Here is a 27,615-nt window from a genome sequence, read left to right on the forward strand (position 1 = left end):
AAAGCTCAAGCTCCCTGAATGACTAAAGATATAGAGGTTTAAATGAGATAGAAAAATGAGGCTTATGACAATTGTAAGGTTCATAATACAGTAGAAAACCAAGCTGAATACAGAAAGTACAGAGAAGATCTACAAAAGGGAATAAGAGGGGCAAAGAGAGAGTACGAGAATAGATTAGTGGCTAACCTAAAAGGGAACTCAAACATCTTTTATAAACACATCAATAGTAAAAGGGTAGTCAAAGGAAGGGGTGGGGCCAATTAGGGATCAAAAAAGAGATCTTGTGGAGGCAGAGGGCATGGCTGAGGTAATAAATGAGTACTTTGCATCTTCTTCACTAGAGAAGAGAATGCAGTAAAGGAGAAGGCAGTAGTAATATTGGATAGGATGAAAATAGATAAAGAGGATGTACTTAAAAGGTTGGCAGCCCTCAAAGTAGAAAAGTCACCCGGTTCGGATGGGTTGCATCCTAGGTTACTGAGGTAGGTAAGGGTGGAAATTGCGAAGGCTCTGGCCACAATATTCCAATTCCAATATGGGAGTGGTACCACAGGATTGGAGGATTGCAAATGTTATGCCCCTGTTCACAAAAGGAAGAGGGATAAACCCAGCAAATACGGGCCAGTCAGCCTAATGTCGGTGGTGGGGAAACTTTTAGAGACAATAATCTGAGACAAAATGATTTGGCACTTGGAAAAATATATGGCTTAATAAATGATAGCTGGCATGGATTTGTTAAAGGCAAATCGTGTTTGACTAACTTGATCGTGTTCTTTGAAGTAACAGAGAGGGTTGGTGAGGGTAGTGTGGTTGATGTGTATTTGGACTTCCAAAAGGCGTTTGATAAAGTACCACATAATAGACTTTTTAGCAAAATTGAAGCCCATGGGATTAAAGGGGCAGTGGCTGCGTGGATATGAAATTGGCTAAGGGAAAGAAAACAAAGAGTAGTGGTTAATGGTTGTTTTTCAGACTGGAAGGAAGAGTGCAGTGTTGTCCCCTAGGGGTCGGTGTTGGGACCACTGCTCTTTTTGATATATATTAATGACCTGGACTTGGATATACAGGGCATAATTTCATCGTTTGCAGATGATACAAAACTCTGAAATGTAGTAAACAGTGAGGAGGATAGTAAACATTTTCATGAGGACATAGACAGACTGGTGAAATGAGCAGACACATGGCAGATGAAATTTAATGCAGAGAAGTGTGAAATGATTCATTTTGGTAGAAAGAATGAGGAGAGGCAATATGAACTAAATGGTACAATTTTAAATGGGGTGCATGAACAGAGAGACCTGAGGGTGTATGGACACAAACCTTTGAAGGTGACAGGACAAGTTGAGAAAGCTGTTAAAAAAGCATACGGGATCCTTGGCTTTATAAATAAAGGCATAGAATACAAAAGCAAAGAAGTTATGCTAAACTTTTATAGAACACTGGTTAGGCCTTGGAGCAGAGACGATTAATGGGAGATTTGATAGAGGTGTTCAATATTCTGAAGGGTTTTAATAGAGTAAATCACAGAATCATAGAAACCTACAGCACAGGAGGAGGCCATTCGGCCCATTGTGCCTGTGCTGGCTCTTTGAAAGAGCAGTTGTGCTTAGTCCCGCCCACCCCCCACTTTTTGTCGGTAACCCTGTAAGTTCCTCCTCCTCAAGTACTGTCCAACTCTCTTTTAAAATTATTTATGGAATCAGCTTCCACCACCTTTTCAGGTAGAGCATTCCAGATCCTGACAACTCTGAGTGAAAAAAATCTCCTTATTTCCGCTCTAGGTCTTTTGCCAATGAACTTAAATCTATGATCTCTAGTTAGTGACCCACTCACTATCTTCTCTGTCAAAACCTCTCATCATCTTGAAAACCTCTATTAGGTCATCTCTAAAACTTCTCTTTTCCAACCTCTCCTCATAACTAAAGTCCCTCATCCCTGGTAACATCCTGGTAATCCTCCTCTGTACCGTTTCTAAGGCCTTTACATCTTTCCTGAAGTGCGGTGCCCAGAATTGTCCACAATACTCCAGCTGAGGCCTAACCAGTGATTTATAAAGTTCGAGCATGAACTTTTTCCTTTTATATTCTATTCCTCTATTTATAAACCCAAGGAACCCATGTGCTTTTTTAACCACCTTATCAACTTGCCCTGCCACCTTTAAGGATTTGTGTATATGAACACCAAGGTCTCTCTGCTCATCTATTTTTCAAAATCGTGCCATGTATAGTGTACTGTCTTTCCATATTATTCCTCCCAAAGTACATCACTTCACACTTCCCTGCATTGAACGCCATCTGCCATGCTTCTGCCCATTTCACCATCCTGTCTTATCTTGAAACCTATAACTGTCCTCATCATGATCTATCTACTACTTTGCCAAGTTTTGTATCATCTGCAAACCTTATAATGCTGCTCCCTACTCCCGCGTCTAGGTCGTTTATAAAAATTGAAAAGAGTACTGGACCCAAACTGAATAAGGAGAAACTGTTTCCACTGACAGAAGGGTTGATACCAGAGGACACAGATTTAAGGTAATTGACCAAAGAAGCAGAGGTGACATGAGGAAAAACATTTTTACACAGCGAGTTGTTATGATCTGGAATGCACTGCCTGAAAGGGTGGTGGACGCAGATTTAATAATAACTTTCAAAAGGAAATTGGATAAATACTTGAAGGGTTAACTATTGCAGGGCTATGGGGAAAAAGCAGGAGAGTGGAACTAATTGGGTAGCTTTTTCAAAGAGCCGGCACAGGCCTCCTTCTGCGCTGTATCATTCTAGGATTTTCTGAATCCTCTTTCCCCAACCATCTTTTGGAACAGTGAATGTATTCATTAACGCGGTCATACGAGGGAATCTCTCGTACATGCTAACTCATAGTATCCACTATATAATCTGATCTGTTGAAAGGATCATAGCTGTTACTAGAAAAAAAATTTAGAAGCAAAAAATATTTTGCTTCTAACATGCACGTTGATACTGCTGCCATATTTCATTGAACAGGAGCTTTGGGTATAACATACCAGGCAAATTCCAGATTTCCTCTATAGAATGATCAGACACAGTCACAATAATATAATAAGAATTTGAATGTTAGCCAGCATTTTGACCACCCATCTATAAAGATCACCCAGTCAATCCCAAAGCTGGCTGTTGTGAATGCAATTCACGGCTCCTACTATCAGGAGTTTACAGGAATCATACAAAATGAAGAACATCTTACTTTGTGACCTGAGAAGAAAGGGTCTTGCTTGCAGCCTCCCACTTTCTGTATCCTTTGTAGACTTGTGTACAATACTGTATTTAACTGAGTGGAGGAGGGAAGAGCAAGAGAACACTACATTCTGCAGCCTTCAGTAAAATAATCCATTTATTCGTAGAATATACTTAAATGATACAAAAAAATAGCAATAGCATTTACTGATAGGATGGTTGCATTCCTTATTTTCTGTCTTTTTGGGGAAGAGATGACTTTCACTATCTGAATTGAATCTGAATTCATGTCCCAGAGGGGAAGGGAAAGTGAGCTAACACACTGTGACACTCAGTCGCTCATCAAAGAGCAGTCTTAATTTAATCTTTCTGGGCTCAGTTTGAACCTGTACCCCAAAGGTGAAATAGCAGTGTTCGAACAGACTGTGACACCCAGTCCTTCAGCAATAAACCAGAGAGCTTCATTTCATCTGTCTGGGTCAGATTTAACCCATGCCCCAAAGGGCAAAGGAAAATGTTTGAATATTCGGTGACACCCAGTCACCATTAAAGTGCGGAGATATTTGTTTAATTTATCTGGGCTGAATTTGAACACATGTTGGGTGGGGGAGAAAGACTGCGAAAACAGGGTCAGCCAATTGACATCACAGAGCAGAACTTTCATCTGGGCTGGAAACAAACGTATATTCTAGAAATGAAAAGGCAATAATTAATATTCTGACTTCATGGTCCATTATGGTATTAACTCATATGCAGAACACAGCTGGATTTCCAAGGTGTGCTGCTGGTGGGCAAGGCCCCCTGACAGAAGCACAGTCAGTGCACCACCAGTTCCTTATCTTGTTTTTTTAAATCTGTCTTCACTCAACTACCAAATATAATTTCCTTTTTTTTGTTTGGTCCATCCTTTTAATTGTGGTATATTTTCAGGATAGTTTTGGTTGAAAGCTTATATTTTAAAGTGGCTGAAGAAATACAATTTTTTATTTTTACTAGAGTAATTATAACAGGAGAATAACAGCTTTGCGGAAAACCATTTTTTTAAATGGTAAATTTCAATAGTTTGTCTATGAGCACAATCCTTTAACTAATTTCTGAACAAAATGGTGGTCTGCTGTGGGCAAATCCTACGGACAACATTGCACCCAGGGCAAACATTGTTTCTCTTTCTTTCACCTGTATCAGCACTGAGTTATGTGAACTGTTCCCTCTGACCGAGAAGTTGTTTTATGATTGATAGTTACAGCATAAAATCAGAATGACTGCACAGTAAACAGCACATTTAATCAGCTCTATAGTCATTTGTTTTATTGACAACTGGCATGCAACAGCAACTACCTGGTGTCAGAAGCGAACATAAAAGACTTGGGTTTTATCAGAATGGTTATGAAGGAGATACAGATGAAAAGAAAGAACATTTGATCTCAGAAAAAAACACCTTCATTTTGCCCTTTTGCTTTTCAGCTAATAAACACTGTATTTCATGTGCATGGAATTACTTCAATGCTAATGCTGCATTGTGCTTTTTGACTATAACTTGCTCTACACTATCAGTCAATTAGACCACGTTAAATACTAGGGACCATGAATACAGCCATCCCACTAGCCACTGAGTTTTCAAACTATGTCCTTCCCAGCAAAACATATTAGTGGCAAGTAATCTAGCATGTTATTGGAAAAGGTTTGTAACAATATGGGATGACTAGGGAGCATCATATTTCAGTAAACAGCCAAAGGATGTCAGAACTGCTACACAGTTTACCTGCACTGGGTGAGAAGCACTGAAAATACTTGAATAGCCTCCAGCTTGAGGGAGGAAGAGAGATTGTTTTTACTGAGATGTGATGATTATGTGTTAGGGAACCTAATGAAATTGATGAATGCGTCATTTCCAACAACTGCACCTGATGAAGTAATAGTCATATGTAGCAAGCCTCTGTATCTTAGCTAGAAAATACAGCTACAGGTCTTTGCTGAAATTGTCCTTCTGACTTGTAATGATCAATAACGTCATTCTATAGTGGACACTAGGTGGAGCCGTAGAGCTGTGTAGAGCTGTATATAGCTGTATGTATAAGACTACACTACCCAACTGTATGTATATTCAGACTACATTACCCATGAGGCACTAGGCTACCCACAAGGCAGCAGTCAAGATGGAAGCCTCTACAGATACTGTACCTAGTCCACATGTGCTCAATAAAAGTGTCTAGCAAAAGCTAGCTGTGTTCATAATAAGAATGTCTATTTATTAATGAACATAAGATGACTCAATTGGTAGCACCCTCTGAGTCAGAAAGTCAAGGGTTGAAACTCCATTCCAGGAATTCAGCACATAATTTAGCTGGCACGTCAGTGTACTATTGAGGGAATATTGCAACTGAACAGAGATGAATTGTGTTCAAATTGAAAAAGAACTTTCGGCTATTGATTTGGGGTTGGAGAAATGTGAGCAGTAAACAAGTGGAAAGAAAATTACTGTAAAAAGTGACCACTAACAGCTTGAAGCCATTTTTGAAAAGAGTTAATTAGTGCCAACACCTGGTTTGAAAGATTGATGTTATATCTGCAAAACTAAGAATCTATGCCCCAAAATTCCTTGGGGTTCCACTGATCTCCCACTGTAACTCTGGCAAATATCACCCACAAGGTGGAGGCAGGCACAGGGATTCCCTACACTGGGAGTTCCAACTCATTAGGCTGGATTGGAACCCAGTGGAGGCCAGTACGCCGTATCAGTTGAGGCTTGTCGGCCTCCACAATGCCCCACAGGTGGGACCAGGAAAGTGGAAAGAGGGACAGATCAGCACTCTTACCTAGGGGTCAAGAGGACTATGGCCAGGGTCGAAGTGGGGTAGCTTGGGCAACCAGTTGAGTCGTGCCAGAGTGTCTGACAGCCATGGGCAGGCAGATGCTGGAGATGTGCTGGATGTGGCGCTTGTGCCTGCCTTTCTGATGGTTATTAGTTTCCCCTCCCCCCCAACTGACCCCATATACTCCATCGGGGTAAGCGCTAGAAGATGGTGTGATCCTGGTGTGTCTGTTGGAACTTGACCCATGGATTTTCGACCTCTGATGTTTACAAGAGAGGCAAAGTGATATTCCTTACTGAGAAGTTGAGCAGAGTGCACCTACCTCACATCCAAAAAGGCCAAAAGTAAGAAAGTTTTGCTCATTGACACAAGATTTGAAACATTAAAAAAAAAGATTGATGTGCTGTAATACTTACTGCTATCCGAGGATGGAGTAAACAAAATTCCCCAGCTTGCTGGAGTAGATGAAGGCCTGACATTATTGAAAATAACAATAAAGAAAGGATGGCCTGATTCAAGTGAAGCAGGTCACCCCATATTGTGGTGTCATTCAACATTAGAGATGAACTGAGCATACAGCGCAGACTGATATTCAAGTGTGTTCAATTTGTTACATGGAAGAATATGAGAGAAGGTGCAGCATTCACTCAAGCCACAAAGGAATCCAAGGTTGTCTTTGGAAAACCAGAGCGATGATTCACTGATGAACAAGAACATTGCGATGCACACATCTAGATTTGATATAAGCAAGCAGATTCAAACCAAGCAGCAAAAGATGCCCTTTTATAAGTCACAAATGCCAGAAAAGGCCTGTGATTTGTTTAAAGCAAATGGAAAATTTGATCTCCATCTTCTATTCGCCTAATTTATTTGTGATTAACCAACTGATTTTATTTTTAAATGAGAAAGAGGTCCTAGCCAAGATGAAAGCTCATCCTCATGCCTGGCATCCAAATGATGTTATATCAGACAGTGGGCCATCATTCAACTGCAGGAAATTCCAAGAGTTGACATAACAATATGAGTGCAGTCATGTCACCAACTCGCTAAAATTTCAACAGTTAAAGGCAAAGGCAGTCCTGAAAAAAGCACACAACCCTTCTCAACTGGTACATTACATTGGGTGAGATATTGAAGAGCTCACCAGCTAAAAGACTGTTTGGCAGACAAACCAAGATGTACCGTTAGCTGACTGCTGAACTTGATCATCATAAAGGATGCAAAAGGGAAGCTTTAACTGAAAACAAGCCTGACTCTAAATAATGGTACCAAAGAACGTGATGAACTTAGAAAATGAGAAATTGTCAGAATTCATCCAGTAGGGAAAAGGAATGGATGCTGGCAAAAATACAACAGCAAATGGATTTCGTCCTTGCAAATAGAAACCGAAGATTCAAAGATCATGTGACCCACCTGCAAAGCACAGTAGAGCCGCCGTTTGTAAAGAGAACTGAGAATGGGGCTTTATACCCTGTAATACAAGTGATGCCATCCAGGCAGTCCACAGTCAAGAAATCACACAACAGAGTAGCAAAAAACCACGGCCAGTCATCAGCAGAACAGTGAACCAGAACTAAAGCCAGCCAAACAACAGCAGTCCCAGATAGAAACCGCTTCCAACACAAAAAGAATAAGCCCTGTATCCTAGCAACAAAGAATAACAGAGTAGTGAGAAAACCACCTAAGTGATTTTATTTACCAATGACTTTGTAGTTATTTGAACTGTTCCCATTGGAACTATGGGACTGTTAATACTTAATCATTTTGTTTTTGATGTAAAGGTTTAGTTTTCTTCCGAGGAGGCAGATGTATCGCTATGGAATTGAAGCCTTGTATCGATATGAATCATAAGATGAGCCCTAACTGTTCCCTTTGATCCACAAGTCGTTTTATGATTGCCAGCTGCAGTGCAGAATCAAGATGGCTACACAGAAAAGAGCATATTTCACGAGCTCTGAACACTTTGAATCACAGAATTTTACAGCACAGGAGGCTCTCAAAGAACTATCCGCTTAGTCCTATTCCCCTGCCTTTCACCCAAACCTTTTATTTTTCTCTTTTTCAAATATTTATCTACTACCCTTTTAAAAGCTATTATAGACACTGCTGCCACCACTATGTCTCATGTGGCATTCCATGTCCTAACAACTCTGCGTAAAATAAAACTAACCTCTCCCTTCATTCCTCTGGTGATGATTTTAAATTTATGTCCTCTAGTTACTGATTCACCAAGCAGTGGAAATAGTTTTTCCCTGTTTGCTTCATGCAAACCCCTCAAATTCTGAACAAATCTATTTTATCCTATTAACCTTCCCTTTTCTAATGAGAAGAGCCTCTGTTTCTCATGTCGCTGCTCGAACTAAAGCTTCTCATCCCTGGAATCATCAGTTGTTCATTACCAAGTGTCCTGCAATTACAAATGTTACAAACTGCATTCAGAGTGTGTAGTGGCATTATGGGCAGAAGATGTACTTTGTGCACTTGCCCACAAATGAGCTGGCCTTGCCCATAATATGATGTCAGCTCATTATAATATTGAAATCCCCCCTCCCCCAGTGCCTTGCTCAGTATGTGTTGGGAGAGTCCATGGTTTACAGGGGTGGTGTTTCCAGCACCAGAAGCTTTGCATATAACTTTTCTATGGAGGGGTGGGGGTGGGGGCAGGGCTGGTGGGCAAAGAAAGGAAGGATGATGGCAGCAGCACCTTGGATTTGAGACCAACATTCACAAAAGGATGAGGTGGGCTGGGTAACCTTAATGGAAAGTGCCGCCCATTTGGGAGGAAACTTTTTTTTTACATAGGGCCTCCATTTCAGCGCCCATTCCACATGAGTGCTATGCATCTGGAATGATACTCGGGCTTCCAGTTGCTTTCTGTAGAAGTCCCCTCACATCCATAAAATTTGAGGCTTGAATTGGCCTTGGACACAGTTTGTGCACTGGCTCCCAGCACACTACATGCCAGCTGCTTGTGAATGGGCATTCTGAGAACCTGAGGCACGTTGAAGGCCGTGTGCCTGATAATACAGGGTGCCCACCATGGCATTATCAAACCGTAGGGTCTAGATTTGCAACACAACTTCCACTGGAGTTCAGCTCATACACTAATCACAAATCAATACAAGTGAAAGCAGGAAGTAGCAGCCAAGCGTTTCTCCATGGTAAAACTGGAGATGAGCGAGCCAGGGCCACAAATGCACCTCCTGACATCGGACTTAACAACAGCATTGGCAGAGGACTTGAAGCAAACATGCCTGCATTCTTGGCCACAAAATGATACTTGTTGCAGGAAGACTAATTGTCAAGTAAAACCTGCAAAGGAAAATAGCACAATAAATTCAATTTAATGATTTTGGCTGGTATGAGAATTTGAATTTTTATATCTTATGAAGAAAGGCTCATGGGACCTATAGTATAGTCTATGCCGCTATAATTTGGAAACAAATCCCATTATGTAAACATTTTAATGCATCACTTTCTGTATTAGGTATTTCACATCCCATGTACTTTATTCAAACATGTTCCCTTACTCTATGATGGGATAAATTACAGATATTATTCTCCCTTCTTTAGACTCTGGAGACATGCAGCTGGTCGACAGTTGCTCATCTAATGTAGGTGGAGGCTCTGTCCTAGAATAGTTATCATTGGATTATGAATTGTATCTTTCCTAGCCCAAGATAGTGATCCTGGAGCTCCAAAATCATAGAATCATAGAAATTTACAGCACGGAAGGAGGCCACTTCGGCACATCATGTCCGCGCTGGCCAACAAAGAGCTATCCAGCCTAATCCCACTTCCCAGCTCTTGGTCCATAGCCCTGCAGGTTAGAGCATCACAAGTGCACATCCAAGTACTTTTTAAATGTGGTTAGGGTTTCTGCCTCTACCACACTTTCAGGCAGAAGTTCCAGACCCCTACAACCCTCTGGGTGAAGAAATTTCCCCTCAAATCCCCTCTAAACCTTCCACCAACTACTTTAAATCTGTGCCCCCTGGTTTTCGACCCCTCTGCTAAGGGAAATAGGTCCTTTCTATCCACTTTATCTATGCCCCTCATAATTTTATACACCTCAATAAGGTCGCCTGTCAGCCTCCTCTGTTCCAAGGAAAAGAAACCCAGCCTATCCAATCTTTCCTCATAGCTAAGATTCTCTATTCCCGGCAACATTCTTGTAAATCTCCTCTGTACCCTCTCCAGTGCAATCACATCTTTCCTGTAATGTGGTGACCAGAACTGCACGCAGTACTCTAGCTGAGGCCTAACTAGTGTTTTATACAGTTGAAGCATAACCCCCCTGCTCTTGTATTCTATGCCACGGCTAATAAAGGCAAGCATTCCATATGCCTTCTTAACCATCTTATCTACCTGGCCTGCTACCTTCAGGGATCTGTGGATATGCGCTCCAAGGTCCCTTTCTTCCTCTACACTACTCAGTGTCCTACCATTTAATGTGTATTCCCTTTCCTTGTTAGCCCTCCCCAAAATGCATTACCTCACACTTAAAATGATTTAAAATTTAGTAGCAGCCAACACCACTCTGTATCTGAGACCCAGTGACCAGACCACAGCAAGTTGTCGGTGACTAAATTACCAATGCTGTTCTAGAACTGCCCAGCAGAGATTGATTATGGGCTTGTGATGATTTCCTCACCCTGATTTTCCTTCCTTTCCTGTTTAATTTTTGTTCTAAATATCCCTTCTCCAGACCACCCAACCTGGAGCTGGGTGCTCATTCAGGGATTCATTGATTTGAGCACTCATCCTTGCTACCATTTCATAAATTCTGATACATCAACAGATGACGCTGCCTGGCTTCCATTCCAAATTTTTGGGTTTACTCGTATAATTATGAAGATTGCAAGATTCTAGCCAATCAATTTACTGGAGAAGCATTTGAATCAAATCACTTCATGATAGTAAAACCTACCTCTAGTCCAGATTTTTGAGTCTAATTAGCAGTTAGCAAAGTTCTGTCAGTTAGTCTAGTTAAGAAGCATCTGAAGTGTTGTTTATGAGGTATTGTAGAGCCACAGTAAATTGATTCTGCCAAAACTGGGATTTCCTCTGTTGCCTCAGTGTAGTGAAATTGTAAAGATGTTCTTTGGCAAAACGCTTTTGCTACATCTAGTGCACAGAGGAAATCACAGAGGAAATTGGAAGGAGAGCATGCCAGGGGATCTCAGAGACGCCGTAATCGTGACCATCTTCAAGAAAGGTGACAAGTCCAATTGCGGTAATTACAGAGGAGTCTCCCTGCTGTCTGCCACAGGGAAAGTCATCGCAAGAATCCTCCTCAATCGCCTTCTCCCAATGGCTGAAGAGCTCCTCCCAGAGTTGCAATGCGGATTCCGCCCACTAAAGGGCACAATGGACATGATCTTCACCGTGCGTCAACTACAAGAGAAATGCAGGGAACAGCACCAACCGCTGTACATGGCCTTCTTTGACCTCACAAAGGCCTTCGACACCATCAACCATGAGGGATTATGGAGTGTCCTCCTCAAATTCGGCTGCCCTCAAAAGTTTGTCACCATCCTCCACCTGCTTCACGACAACATGCAAGCCGTGATCCTGACCAACGAATCCACCACAGACCTAATTCATGTACGGACCGGGGTCAAGCAAGGCTGTGTCATCGCACCAACACCCTTCTTGATCTTCCTGGCTGCAATGCTCCATCTCACCCTCAGTAAGCTCCCTGCTGGAGTGGAGCTAATCTACAGAACAAACGGGAAACTGTTCAACCTCCGTCACCTCCAGTCCAGATCCAAGGTCGTCCCATCCTCAGTCATTGAATTACAGTATGCAGATGACACTTGCGTCTGCACACACTCTGAGGCCGAACTCCAAACCATCGTCAACACCTTCACTGAAGCGTACGAGAGCATGGGCCTTACAGTAAACATCCGTAAGACAAAGGTCCTCTACCAACCTGCCACCGCCACACAGTACTGCTCCCCGATTATCAAAATCCATGACGAGGCCTCGGACAACGTGGACCACTTTCCATACCTCGGGAGCCTACTGTCAACAAAGGCAGACGTCGATGACCAAGTCCAACACCGCCTTCAGTGTGCCAGTGCAGCCTTCGGTCACCTGAGGAAGAGAGTGTTTGATGACCAGGACCTCAAGCTCAGCACCAAGCTCATGGTCTACAGAGCAGTAGTGATACCCGCCCTCCTGTATGCTTCACAGACATGGACCATGTATAGCAGGCACCTCAAAGCACTGGAGAGGTACCACCAACGCTGCCTCCGCAAGATCCTGCAAATCCATTGGCAAGATAGGCACACCAATGTCAGTGTTCTCGCTCAGGCCAACATCCCCAGCATCGAAGCTTTGACCATGCTCGATCAGCTCCGATGGACGGGCCACATTGTCCACATGCCCGATACGAGACTCCCAAAACAAGCGCTCTACTCAGAGCTCCAACACGGCAGGAGAGTCCCAGGTGGGCAGAGGAAACGCTTCAAGGACACCCTCAAAGCCTCCTTGAAAAAGTGCAACATCCCCACAGACACCTGGGAATCGCTGGCCCAAAACCACAGAAAGTGGAGGAGAAGCATCCGGGAAGGCGCCGAACACCTCGAGTCTCTTCGCCGTGAGCAAGCAGAAGCCAAGCGCAGGCAGTGCAAGGAGTGCATGTCAACCCAAGCACCCCACCCACCCGCCCCTTCAACCACCGTCTGCCCCACCTGTGACAGAGACTGTAGGTCCTGCATTGGACTCATCAGTCACCTGAGAACTCATTTTTAGTGTGGAAGCAAGTCATCCTCGGTTCCGAGGGACTGGCTAAGAAGAAGCACAGAGGAAATCTCCTCCATCGTATCTCATGGAAAGGTCAGATGCAGCAGATGCTTCCCCACAATGAGGGACGGGGGTAAAGAGCCTATAGGCTAGATATCTCCTGATAGCTCACTCCAGAATGTCCTTTGTTGGCACTTAACTTTATGTCACTTACCTACTTTATTGATTAGAGAATGGTTTGAAGGACCAAAAAGGAAGAAAAAAATCTTTATGATTTTTCCAGATTAAAGTAATTAGTTTACTGTATAAACTTTTCTGCCCCAGCACTGCTGTGAAAGAATAGTCTGTTGAGACACAGGTATTATCCATTTATGAGTTGATTCATAAAGCAGTAACTGAGTTGCGATGTTTGTTTTCCAGCCTTCATTTGAACCTTATCTGGATCCCAGTCACTCTTCCTGCCCGAGCCCCAAACTCCCGACCCCCCATGTCACCCATTCGTCTCCCTCACCGAGCCCCAATCATCCTCTCCTCCAGTTCCTATCTCACCCTCCCCCCACCCCAGACGCCTGGCTGTTTCCCCACCAGCCGGTCTCATTTACAGTCACCCCTAAGCGGGGACCGGCTCTCTGCGGTGGCAGGGGGTGATGTCACCAAACTGGAGGCTTTCCTGCGGTGGCAGACAGTGAATTAACAAAGTGGAGGATTCATGCCCCATGTCAGGGTACTCCTGGACAATCTAGGGGTGGGGGAATGGTTGGCAACCCTATCAATACCTCTCCAGTTGTTGATTTGCTGAACCACTTCTTCATCTCCACCTTCGATGCCCTTGTACCCAACAAAACCTTCACCAACTCCCAGCCCAGTCATTTCGGTACAGGCTCCAGCTTTGCTCCCTCAAGTGCAAGAAGCACAGGCTTGGGCGTTTCTAGTGCACAACTTTCTTAGTCATTCATCACCAAATCTGGTAGGACCACATCAAGCTCTATTGGGCCTCCCTCTCCTCTGCTAAAACCACTCACTGCTCCAGGATCATCCTGGAGAGCAAAGGTAACCCATGACTTCTCCAATACCAACCCTCTCTTTCAACTCCTCACCTCTAACAAGTGTGAGGAGCTCCTGGACTTATTTATCACCAAGATAGAGATCATCTGTTCAGCTGCTTCCCTCCCTTTTCTCTTTCCCACCAAGCCCTGTCAGTGAATTGCTGTCTCTCTCTCGTTTCACTCCCATTTTCACCCATTTTGTCCATGAGACCCACTCTTGCCCCCTGACCCCATTTCCACAAAACTGCTGACCACCCAACTTCCCTTCCTGGTCCCCATGCTAGCTGACATTCTAAATGATTCCCTGTCCTCAGGCTCTGCACCCTCACTTTGAAAACCACCATTATTAACCCCTTCTTCAAAAAGGCCATCCATGACCCTTTCATCCTTGCAAACTACTGCCCCATTTCCAACATCCCCCTCCCTTGCAAAATTCTTGACCATTTTGTTGCTTCCCAAATCTGTACCCATTTCTCTCGCAATTCTCTGTTTGAATCTCTCCAATTAGGTTGCTGCCCCTCCCACAGCACCGAAATGGCCCTAACTAATGTCATGAACAGCATTCTCTGTGACCGTGACCATGGTGCATTATTCCTCCTCCATGCCCTTGTGCTCTCTGCAGCCTTTGACACAGTTGACTACACCATCCTCCTCCAATTCCTTTACTTTGTAGTCCATCTCAGTGGGACTGCTCTCACTTGTTCCATTCTTACCTATAGTCAGAGCCTCTCCAGAAATGGCTTCTCTACCCACCCATGCACTGTTACCTCCACAGTCCCCCAAGGATTTATCTTTGCCCCCCCTCTTTTTCATCTACATGCTGCCCCTTGGCAAAATCATCCACAAACATAGGGTCAGCTTCCACGTGTAAGCTGATGAGACCCAGCTCTACCTCTCCACTGCCTGTCTCAACCCTTCCAGAGCCTCTGTGCTATCAAAGTTCTTGTCCATCATCCTAGGAGTGTCTTAGAAAATATTCTCTGTACCCTCTCTATGGCATCCTTTCTAAAACAGGACACAATGGGTGGGGTTTTCCACTTCATTACTCCTGACACACACCAGCAGTGAATAGCAGGAAATCCCATACCCCAGCCCATGATTTTTTTCCAATCAAAATAGTTAGAAAATAATGGGCTGGGGATGCAGAATTTGTTGATATAGTCTCTCGGCACGTGCCAGGAGCAATGAAGTTGAAAGGCCTAGCCAGCATTCTAACTGCAGCCTAACCAATAATTTGTACGGCTTACCATTACCTCTTTGTTTTTATACTTTGTGCTTCTATTTATAAATCCTAGCATTTGATATGCTTTTCTACAATTTTATCAACTTGTCCTCCCACTTCTAAAGATTTATGTATCCTATCCTCTGTCTCTCTATCCTTCCATTCCTGTCAAAGTTTTACCATTTAGCATATTTGCCCTCGCCCTATTCTTCCATCCAAAAATGTATTATTTCACATTTCTCCACATTAAATTTCACAAATTTGGAGCAAGGAGGACAGTCTGGTCAATCATGTCGAAAGCTACATAGAGGTCAAGTAGGGATAACTCATGGTTGCAGTCACGTAGGATGTAGTCATTAATTGGCACGTGCCCTGCAGACAAATCCATAACAAATTGTACAGCCTGAATGATCATCTTATCAAATTCATGAACTAAATATGTCATTTAATTTCAAAAAATGTAGCGTCATGCATGTTGGTAGGGCCAACACAGGATACACATATCATCTGCAGGGAACAGTACTGAAAGAGGCTGAGAGAGAAAAAGATCTTGGTGTTATTGTGCTGAGACCACTCAAGGTTCATGACCAATGTAGAGAAACTGTAGCTAAACTTAACAAGGTATTGGGTTATAGAAGCATTCAGTATAAATCAAAGGACACCATGTTGACACTATACAGGTCACTGTTCAGACTACATCTAGAGTACTGGGCCCAGTTTTGGTCCCCCCACATGGTGGATGATATAGTGGCCTTGGAAAAGGTCTAGAGGGGTGCTACTAGAATGATTCCTAGCTTAAAGAACTTCAGCTACTCAAATAGGCTCAAGGACCTTGGCCTATTTACTTTAGAGAGCTTGGACTTGGAGGTAATCTGATAGAGATCTATAAAATAATTTAAGGGCTGGATAGCACCCCTATTGATAGATTATTCCAGTTTAACAGATTGGGGAGCACCAGAGGACACAAGTTTAAACTAAGTATGAGTAGGAATAGACTGTTAGGCCACACATGGAAGAATTCCTCAGAGAATTGAGTCTCTGGAATACATTGCCAGCTGGTGTGGTGGGTGCTGACTCACTGCATGCCTTTGAGAGAGAGCTGGACCGGTTCCTGACTGGGGCAGAGGTCACATCATAAAGGTCTGTGTAGGTAACACTTGGTCCATGCGATCTCCTGGACTGGTCACCTAAGGGGGTCAGAGAGTAATTTTACAGTATTTTTTCCCTATTGGCCCTGGGTTTAAACACTTTTTTTTGCCTCTCCCAGGAGATTACATGGCTGCAGGAGTGGGTGTGGGGTGGGTGGAGAGGTCCAGTGGAGGGAAGAAGTGTGTAGCCCTGATGGTCCGGCCATCATGGTGTGGGGCAGGCTTGATGGACCAGCTGCTCTTTTCCTGCCCATCAATTTTGTACGTACTGTTACAGTGCCATTTAGAGTTACACTTCCAATGCAATCTTGAAAAGGATGGCTACCTGGATTTCAATCTCGTATCTGCAAAGACTGTTTTCTTTTAACAGATACCATATTCAAATCCTGGTGGGCACATGACATCATCCTATGGTGTAGTTATCACATGCTGTTATAATACAAGATGATGTTTGAAAACCCTGTCATTTCTCTTATTAAGAATCAAAAATAGATAATTGTTAATTTGGGAAGATAAAGTGGGTAATCAAGCTGTAAAATTTTAATATTTGCCTAGAGAAATAATTATTTTCCTCATACCTTGGGTTCATATCTTTTATCTCCAATGCCACCAATGTGTCTGTCTAGACTTCCCCTCTTACACTTGTCTTTGATCCTCCCTCCCCATATGCCTCCCTTTGTTCCCCGTCAGGCCCGACTTGTTCAATATGTCTGTATATTTCTGTTCCCTGACACTCCCAGCTGTCAAATATTAGGGCTGGGATTCAGCACTACTCCCTTTCCTCCCTGAGAAAGCTAAGGGACGCCAGAAGAGAGGGCTAACCCAGTCTCCAAGCACAAATTAAAGTTCTCTATTTGAAGCTGTACACATAGTCTGATGTGGTTAAAACAGTCTGTTTCAGTGCTTTTTGATTACAAAGAACCACTTAAAGTGAACAGGTTTCCAGTACCCAAGTTACATAGATTAATGCCAAAATCCAACCATTTACCGACATAAATCATTATCAATTATGCATGCCAAATCAGTCCTATTTTTAACTAGATTCACTCCCCTCTCCTCTTGAGGGTTAGGTTTCATTGCTAGTGTCAGTTTTGAACACAGGCCAGCATAAACTGTAGGTGGAGCTGCAGAAGTTTCTCTGCATTCAGATTCTTGCACCTACTCCCACATTGACTGCCTTCCTTTCGAATTGCAGTATAAACCCTGCATAACAATTATGGATGTACACATACATCATTTTTGTGAGCCAGTACAAAAAAAAACTTGCATCTCAGCGCGGACCTGGAATATAAACAGGATGGCTGCATTGTGCGGGAATGAATACACAGTCCAGATTACAGCACTGGGTTGAATTTTAAATAGAACCTGTATCTGGATTAAGTATCCACTTAACAGAAGTAAATGGAAGCTTACACATTGGTCAACCACCTTTAAATATGGTCATGAGCTGGTTGTTGTAATACGCTAAAGGCACATCAAATAGTACTTGAATTGAACAGTCATTTCTCTTAAAAGAACACAATTGTTCACACTGCAAATGCAACATTGACTATGTTAACCTAGCAAGTCAGTGATAGCCAACTCTCCTGATATTATACTGGTGTAGTACCATGCTAAACAGAAAGTACCAGGTTTGATTCCCAGTTGGTTAAATTAACTGATCTCAGATGAGATGCTACAATTGCCTCAGCATTCCAGGGCTTTGGAGGGAAAAAATCAGTCAAGGGTCCTGCTCATCATTTCTCTCCAGTGATTCCTGTTGGAAAGTGCACATGTGGATATTGGGTCCATGCATGAGACTTAGCTGTTATGTCATGTATGGTCAAATAACCCACTGGCACTTGTGCAAGATACTGGATAGTTGCCAGTCTTTGTGGAATCATCCCTCTACCAAGGATCAGCAGCCTTCACGAGAGGCAGGTGAAATTGACTTGTTAATTGTGTTCTGTAACGACCATGTGATAGCACTGTCCATGTCCAGGCTTTACACAGAAGGAAATATGTATTATACAATAAATTCTATTAGTAATGCAAGTGCATGTCTAGATCTTCAAAGTACACTTAATAATATTTATATATGTGTATCAGTAACAAACATTTAGAAATGAAGATAGCAAGAAAATCCACAAGTGGTCCTGCATTATTAAACTACCAGGAAATCAGTTACTCTGTCTTCAATTCATTCCTTCTGGATACCCCAGGTTACCTTATCTCCAACACTTGCACTGGAGATTGCTGTTACCTTGCCTCCAATTAAGTAATTAAGTCATAGTTAGAATATGTCATCCAACTCCAGATATCTATATCTCAATATCTGTATCTCCAATTTACTCCACATTTATTTTCATTTGCAAACCACTCACACCAGATACTACATTTCACTATATTGCCAACTGAATGACTTCAGATATAATCAGATATTTCCAAATTACTGAGGATACCATATCAAAACTCCTGGGGTTTTATTTTCCTGTTTGCTAATTTTACTGAAAATGTAAAAATATGTATAAAGCAAGTAGCACTGCTTTATGATCATATTTACCTTTTTTTGCTAAAATGAAAGAAAACATATCCCCAATTATTGTATTTCTGACTCACTCAACTAACTAACCTCTGTTGTCACCGGACAACCTCCTCGTTATATCTCCCACTTATTTAGTTAATCCTACAGTTATTTCCCCCACCCAAGTCGTCCTGGTAACTTTGTGGTTATTAAGTTACTGACTCACTTTGGTAACATTACAATTACTCAAAATGCTTCGTTCCCTTGATCTATATTTTATAGTAGGCACACCCTACTTAGTATGCATGATCTGTAACACTGGATCTGTACTTTGATTCCTGGATCATGAAATAACCATTCACTAGAGAATAATTTGTTATACATGAACCCAAGTCCATAAAATGTTGTAACAATCTTTAATCATGATAATTAGACACAGCCCAATAATTTGCTAAGGAGGTTGGATCTAATGGTTTATTATCAGATGTTTATACCTTAGTTGACTGCCAATTTATTTTGTTTAATTTATGTCCATTTGAACTACTGGACTTGTAGGTGCACTGTGGCTTTTGTTTCAATTACAAAGAACTGTTAACAAAACCCACAAATATGAAGCCAGTAGGCTGTGAGGCTGCTGAGATTTGATTTCCCATTCCTCTTCCCTCACCAAAATTTTTAAAACTATTTTTGTCAATCCCTGTTCTCCAGTCTCTGTTACTACATGGTGTAATGGGAACACAAGCAGCCCTCAGAGTTGACCTTCTCTGAAGAAGTACCTAGTCTTTGCTCTCTTGTCCTGAGGAAACCTACATCACATGATTCAGTAGTGCAATATATTAGTATACACCAGCATTCTACCTTGTCTACATTGTAGACGTTAAGAGAATATTCAGTGTAATCTTCAAGCAGAAGGATCTTTGTGACCTATATTCAAATGTCTTGGTCAGAACAAGAATATATTTCATAAAAGTTTATTTTCATTGTTAAGATTTCTCATGAACTCTCATGAACTGTGCTCAGTATTGGTCATTTTGTTCTGCTTTTATTAAGGCCTCTGATTTTTTTTTAAAGTGCCAAATACCTGGCTGCCAATCTCTCTAATTAGAGCAGACAGGGAAACAATTCAAACCCCACCCTAATTAGCAATGGAATCGACAACAACTTCCCTAACACCTTGGAGAATGGTGCCCTCTTAATTATTTATCAGAAAATATTAAAAGGTTTGCTCTTCAGCAGGATTTGATATAAGTGGATTTCCACTCTAACATCAAAATAAAATGAGTTCTTTGTTATTTCAGATCAACAGTTCAGTTTTTCAAATTATACTAAAGACATCTAGTGGCAATTGATGAGAATTGCTCTCATAGTCTAAGAAACCGAAATCACTGTTAAGCCTAGAATACTAAAATGTGTTTTAACACCTGCTTCTAAATATTGGAAAAGTAACACCCAGTAAAGTGTATTTTATTAATGTGTACCAATTAGATGTTTACCCTGTAGCCTGGACAATTCTACTAGATAATAAAATATTGAATATATATGCATATATGTATATATTAAAAAACTTCTCAATTTGATTTTAGCATTGCAAGTAATTACATCCTCGTGCCCTCCTATAAAACATGAGGATATTATTCTGCAGTTACACCATAATATTTAATCAATGGAATGTCTGCACTAATGTAATGCAACTGTCAATAACAGTGTAGCCACCCTGACCAGGTTTATTCCCAGTATCATGGAATACCATGAATTAATGGTAAGTGTCAATTAAAATATATGAGTAAGTAGATGTAGTTTACTCTTGGGGTCCAGGTTTCCATAAAATACTGAAACTGTCTGCTGTTTCACATTACCTGGATAAAATGACTAGGTCACCTTGTTGATTTGTGCCCATACATTATTATTCTACATATTATAGTATAGAAAGAAATTGGGTTTTAACCTTGATGTATTTTTTTTTTAAACTTGGTTAATCGTAACTAGATTTAACTTGTTAGATTTTAATGATCAGGTTCTGCATTTTATAAAATAGTTGTAGACATGGGACAGATCTTAAGTAGCACTATGATCCTATCAGAGTGGCCATTAAGTATGTACTGTACTATCCTACTGTACACAGGAGACTCTTGTAATTAAGGAATAGTTGTAGATCTAGTATCTTTCACTGAATCCACCTTTGGTTAAGCAAAATTGACTGAAATTCCTTTGTAAGGCAGCTTGTGGACAACACTAAACACCACAACCTGCCCATTGCTGGTTATGTGGTCACGTTGCCCTTTCATACACAAGACAATATCAACCTGGAGTAGCTGCTAGTTGTCTCAACACATTTTTGGTTTTAATGGACTAGAGTGTTTAAAAGCACACTAGAAATTTAATTATGAAATGGATGTTCGGCAAAAACAATTATTCAGAAGTCACGAACGGGTTTGCACAATTATTGACCTATTTTGTTATTTGAGGATAAGGAAAGAGTACCTTATCACCAAAGAGGTGAATTTTGTATTATCTGGCATCTTTTAAGGACTCAAGCCTACCCAGGGCACAATGCCCTTTCTTCCCAGCTGCTGGTTGAGCTATCAGGTATGTGAAAAATATGAATTTCAGCCATTTTCTTTCCTTTTAAAAGAGATATTTAGAAATATTTACTGCAATTACCCTCACCCTGGGAAAGAGAGTTAAAATCAGATTTTACAATGTGTGAATTAGATGTGGTAGAGGACGATTTAAAATAGGTGCATTTCTGATCCATTTGCAATCTTTAGAAGGTGTATTAGTTAAAATAGTGTCTGATACAAAAAGAGTATTAACCAGTTGGATATAACAGTTTGTGTTTGAGATCCTATTTAATGGGGGTTTGCTGTTGGCTTATATTGAATTATATCCTCAAATTAAAAACTATGCATTCCCCCTTTCTTGGTTCTTGCCATCATATCTCATTTCTGTTTGAATGTTAAGCGGATTCTGACATTCCTCGCACTGGAGGGGCAGGAAGGTGACCGAGGCTTAGTAATTTTTGATTTACAGAACGCACAATAGGAATACTGTCTGAGGAGTGGTGACATTCATCGCCTTGTCTCCTCCCCCTTGTCAGTTACTCCTATTTCCAATTATTCTTAAAATCTCATTTCTGATATGGACTGCGTGTTGGCCTTGTTCTGAAAAGATGTTAAAAAAAACTCCAGCATTTTAGTAAGGTATTTGTTCTATGTCTCAGTCAACTTAGTCAAAATAGTAAATCCAAGATGAAAATAACCTGCTGTCTTTTTTGTATAATGTGTTCTATTTGGCCCGACATTGGTAAATAAAAATGTAAACTTTTTAAAAATTGCATTTTAAAACAAACTCAACTTATGATGGATTGGGGAAGGAGCCGTTATAAGAGGCAGACAGCACATCACCCATCAATACCTCATGTACAATCTGATGATATTCAGGGTTGTGCCAAAAAGGTACTCTTGGCAGCTTGAGGCCATTTTTTACCTCAAGAAGAAAACCCACCAGGGTAAATTCAGAAGTACTTATTAAAATGGTGGCTGACAAATTCTAGACCTGGGGGGAACATACCTCAGCAAAGCTTTTCTTTTTCAAATGCCATATCCCACCAAGAAGTTGTTAAAGAAAAAATGTTTTTCTACACTTAATGTCTGTTGAAAACGGAATACTGGCCTGTTAATAACGCGAATTGAGCTGTCTTATGAATTAAAAATTATGAAAACGGGTGTGAAACCTTTAAAATGCTCATTAAAACACGGAGTTATGTTTTTAAACAGTGTATTAAAATCCCTTTCATATCTACTGCAACTTGGAAAACTATTAATTTATTTCCCCTACCCACAATTTTTTTAACTGCTGCTGTGAGTCAGTCCAGAAGCAGCCTTGCTCCCTTCTGCTTGAAAAGCCGATTAAGCGCACTCAGAAATGGACAGGAATGCTAAAAAAAACTAGGGGCAGGACGAGAATCCTGAGGGAGCCGCACACTAAGCCATTTGGTATGCATGAGCGGGCAGGCAGAAAAGGAGAGCGCCGTAGCTTTTTAACTTTGCCCAACAATGCAGCGCTAGCACCGGGCTCGCCCAGCCCATCAACCAACCCCCTTTTCCCCCCCCCTCCTTTAATAAAATGCGCCAGAAATCATCTGAATATGGTATCCAATGAAGAAGAGTAAGACCATCCGGGTGAAAAGGAAACCTGATCAGAGCGAGCAAGGCTCCACAAAGCTGCCCTCGATTACAGCTCGTCACTGACAAGGCGCCATTGGCCCACTTCCACCACCGTACTTTTCAAAATGATCACACACAATGGGGGCACTGACACTTAATTTTTTTTCCAAAACATACTTCATATTTTCCCGTCTTTATTATATAAATATCAGCTTTTTTAACGTTTACTGTAAGAATATAAAACGTTTAAGTATCATTTACAAATTCACATACAGTACAATTCAAATATAGGTTGATCAGCAGGATATTTTTTCCTCTTTTTTTTCCCTTCAGCAACTGCCTGTCTGTGCATCATGGCCCTGACAGGCGTTCAATCCTCGGGAATCGATGATTCTTCACTTGACGTGGTCGTCCTATTTAAGGTAGAACAGGCTTTAATAATTTCTGAAAAGATGGGGAAAAATAAGTCCCCCATAACTGTTGTAAATGTAGACCAAAAAAAAGCCTGTACAGCTGCCAGATCAAGGCGTCTAGATTCCAACTTCAGTTTTTGTTGTTGTTTAAAACTATAGTTCGTGGTTTTGACTTGGGTGCAGGCAGCCAAGACTGCGGAAACCAGCGTCATGTGTGCTTCAGATTCTTTGTAAAAATGTTTCCAGCCAACTTATTTTCATTGAATTATAATATTTTTTGTCCACAAAAGGGTAGTAACGCTGTAGACCAACCAGAGGAGGGGAGGGGAAACATTGCTCTAGGCACAGATCTTACTGTGTAACTCCTCAATTTCAGGGCACAAAAAAAAACGAGGTAGCCTTGAATGTGTCTATCAGCAATATGCATACCATCTACAAAACAAAAAGTATGAACCAGATTCCAGAAACAACTGTGACCAGCGTCAAAATTACTTTTTGTTTTGTTGTGAAAACTATGTTGAAGGATGGGAATACTGCAACTTATTTGATAGCACAGTGTGGAAATAATTTGTCGTGTAAGTTACAACAAAACGAACACCATTTTTTTGTTTTCTGCGGTTTTAAAGTCATAATTTTCAGAGAAAAAACAGAATACTCCTGTTTTGACAGCAATGGCGGCGATTCTTAGTGTTTTTATTTAAACAAAATTTTTCACCTTACTTTTTCACTTTCGGTCATCTGCCAGAGTCCCAAGTTAAGAACTTTAAGGCAGGGCAGTTGCGTTATTCTTTCCAATCCCCTTTTGGTGATTTTTGTGCAGCCGTACAGATCAATGCCCGTCAGCTGGGTCAAGTGGTCAGCTATGAGCTCCAGTCCTTTGTCTGTAATCCGCACACACTGGCCGATATTTAGGGTCCTTAATTCGTGCATCTGCCGGGCCATTTTGTTGATGCCGTCATCACTTATGTGGCAGGAGCAGAGGGAAAGCGATTTGAGCTGATACAAGCCTTGCGCGATGTAAGCCAGGCTCTGATCGCCTATCTTATCGCAGAAGGAAACGTCCAACCCAGTCAGTCTCAAACTGCCCATGGCCAAATGCATGATCCCGGTGTCGCTGATGTTGTCACAGGACCTCAGGTTGAGACTCCACAAACTCGTCATGTGTGATAGGTGCAACATACCCGCGTCTGAAATCCCACCGCAGAAACTCAGGTTGAGCACCTTGAGTTTGGTCAGGCCTTTGGAGATGTGTTTTAAGGAGAGATCCGAGAGTTTCTGGCAGTCTTGTAAAGTCAGATACTCCAGGTTTAAGCAGCCCTCCGCAGCGCTTCTAGTCATGCCTGCCAAATGGCCGATCCCGACGTCCGAGACATGCCGGCAGCTCCTCAAATTCAGGCTCTTGAGTCTGTGCAAGCCCCAGGCAATGAGCAGAAGGCCGGTGTTGGTGATGTTGCTGCAGCCGCCCAGCTCCAGCACCTCCAGGTTCTTGAGATACTGCGCGATCCTGCCCAGGCTGCTGTCCGTGATCTGCTTGCAGAGACTCAGGTTGAGCACGTTGAGAGACGGGATCTCTTGCACGAAAGCGTGTCCCAGGCCGATGTCTGTCAAGTTGTAGCAGCCGCTCAGGTTGAGGCTCTCGATGTTGGGCATGCCTTGGATCACATAGCTCAGGCTGCGCCGCAGGCTGAGGATCTGCACCCGCCTGATGCCCCTGGCCTGCAGACTGGGGAAAAGGGAAGGGTTGGCTCTCCTCAGATGCAACTTGGCTTCGACCCCCCTCCAGACGGATTTGTGGTAAGCAGCGTCCCTCCAAGCCGTGCATACTTGTGCCGCTCGCCCTTTGTCCCTCACGTCCAAATAGCTGAAGATCATGGCTAAAATCTCCGGGAAGAGACACGAGATGTGCGTCTCCATATTTTTGACCGATTTCCCACTGGCCCCGCTCCCTTTCTCTCGCTCTCTCTCCTTTTTTTTCGCCAATCGATCAATTCGCGATCCCCGGGACTGCGTCACGTGACCCGTCTGCTGCTGCTGGTTGCGCAGTCGGATTCAAACACTGAAGCCCGTCGGCGCATCAGAAAAAGCAGCTTTAAAACTCTCGGCTCTCGGCCCAAAGGCACAGCTGCCCGTGCATTTTCATCGAGGCTTGCATTACTTTAAATTAAAAAAAACCCGGGGCCGCGGACTTGTTTTTTTTTAATATTGCTATTACAACCAAACCCCCCCATCGGAGCTCTCACGCCTGGCAGCCGAAGGGCTTCCTGCGGCCTTTGTCTGATCTTTTCAAACCAACTTGGCAGGCGCGCCGCATTTTCCATTGCGGGGGTGTCCCCGGAAATTAAAAACAGAAAAGAATCGCATTGTCAGAACTCAAACCTCATGCTTTGCTTAGAAATCGGCCGATACACGGCTTTGGTCGGTTTGCTTTTGGTTAAAAGAGCAACATAAACGATGCGAGAGTTAAAACATTAGGTCTGCTGCGCTCTGCCTCCCCCCGTCGTTGAGCGTGCAGTTGGTCTCGCTCAGATGGAACGGTAAGAATAGTTCCCTAGGTAACCAAGTTCTTACAATTCAGTTCACTTTACATTAACCCTTTGGTTACCCGTGCACAGGAACAAGCTTCTCACACTTGGAAATCCCCAACATTACTCGGGAGTAGTGAAGTGCGCACTTCCCATTCTGAATTTCCCTTTTCAGTTAAAATGAACACATTCCTGAGTTTAACTGTTCAGATTCTTCAAAATCTGAATTTATAAATCTGCACCCCCTCAGCTTTTCTTGGTTTTTGAAATAATAGAAAACGCTCGGCACAGTGACCACCTAACCTATTAACGCGAGGTACTGCAGGTAAAGTTGCGATTCCGATCTCTGCATGGACATCTGGCCACATGATTTTCTACTCTTCGCATTTCAGACTTTAAAATCTCATTTTGAACGCGAATCAACTCGTCAGATGTACTTCACTGCAGATGGATTGTACGCAATTACAGTTTTTTTTAAACTCCTGAGAATAGAACACACATTGGTACAGACTTACAACCCCAAAAAATTAAACAAGAACACATTTTCCGTATTTGATGCAATGGTTGATGATTAATTTTCACTTTCTTTCCCCCGGCTATTTAAGCTACATATGTGTCCTATTCCTTTTTGCTTTGCCAATTGTGATTTAACTAAAACAGAATTGTATTTCATATGAAATCATCACTATTTTAATAATATCTTGAACTTATATCATGTATTTGTATTTTCTGGTTATATTACCACAGATCACACAATAAAATCATCTTTATCGTTTGAAGTAATTACGCCGCCTCTCCTTAGCCCCAAACAATATACAAGAAAACACCTTGTAATTAAGGTGTGAAAGTAGCCATGTTGTGACTATGAACAGTTGTCAACGCGGATTGCCTAACATCAAAGAGTTAACTTTTAAAAAAAGGAATGGAGACAGAAAGAGGCCTTTAAAGGGACGGGCGGGGGAGGAGACTCTAACCAGTGTGGGATTGTCTATCAGAGCGCATGTGCGACACTTTCAAATTGGCCCTAGGACGAGAATAAAAGGGGGAAGTGACATTTTTGCGGTGTCAAAGCACAAGTAAAAACACAAATGACACAACCATGTTTGAAGATGAATAACGCTTGTACCCCAATTATTGCGGGTACATTCTTGTCAGTTTGTTCCATATATATCTGTGACAATAAAATTGGGGTGATGCAGTGCATGCACGTTGTGCGCAGTGTTCACCCATCATCAGCAGAAAGGCCTATTAAATAATTCCAAAGGATGGGCTTTTGGGATTACAGGATTTTTTTTAGGGGACAGTAAGGTACAAAAAATAAGTTTATCGTTATATTTCCTTTAAATTATATATGTACATTTAGTCAGAAAGTTAATAGGCGATTTTTCAGAAAATAGCAAGGCGAATAGGAGTTTAAATGGGCATGTGCTAAACGCAAAGGAAAATATCTTCCAGTAAATTTAGGTAATTGTTCAAAATGCTTTATTCAAGCCTTAAAAATTTTTTTTAATGTAATGAATACAGATTCTCTCCCTCTTCCTACTTCCCCCGCCCCAGTGGGAGAAGGTGAGACACGTCTGTTCATACGTCATATTGTTGGCTGTTAGAAGAAACCACACCTCCTCATCAATTTTGCCTTTTTCGAAGTTGTTACTCTTAATCAACTTTAATGGGAACAAATAATAGACTGCCCCCTTTGGGCAGTCCTGGATAAGCAACAACTCCAACTCCGAGTGTTAGCTAAATCATGTTTTAATATTACTGGTAATTTTAAACGTGACAATTTACACTGGAATTTTATCAAAGTTATTTTGAAATAA

The 27,615-nt window shown here is 42.0% G+C and overlaps 2 protein-coding genes across 2 annotated transcripts in view; one reads left to right on the forward strand and one right to left on the reverse strand.

Annotated features, from left to right (window-relative positions):
• Window positions 1–27,615, forward strand: part of wnt5b (wingless-type MMTV integration site family, member 5b) — a 154,893-nt gene that overhangs the window by 33,862 nt on the left and 93,416 nt on the right. The gene's annotated exons all lie outside the window — the stretch shown is intronic.
• On the reverse strand, window positions 22,387–25,804 carry LOC147106114 (F-box/LRR-repeat protein 14). The gene is made up of 2 exons (XM_086008894.1): window positions 23,994–25,804; window positions 22,387–23,273 (listed from the first exon to the last, which is right to left on the reverse strand). Exons 1-2 carry the CDS (start codon window positions 25,185–25,187, stop codon window positions 23,256–23,258), a joined length of 1,212 nt encoding a protein of 403 aa, XP_085865020.1. The 5' UTR covers window positions 25,188–25,804; the 3' UTR covers window positions 22,387–23,255.

Source organism: Somniosus microcephalus, chromosome 16, assembly GCF_052327205.1.
Source record: "Somniosus microcephalus isolate GS21.2 chromosome 16, FLI_Smic_1.0, whole genome shotgun sequence".
Taxonomy (NCBI): domain Eukaryota; kingdom Metazoa; phylum Chordata; class Chondrichthyes; order Squaliformes; family Somniosidae; genus Somniosus; species Somniosus microcephalus.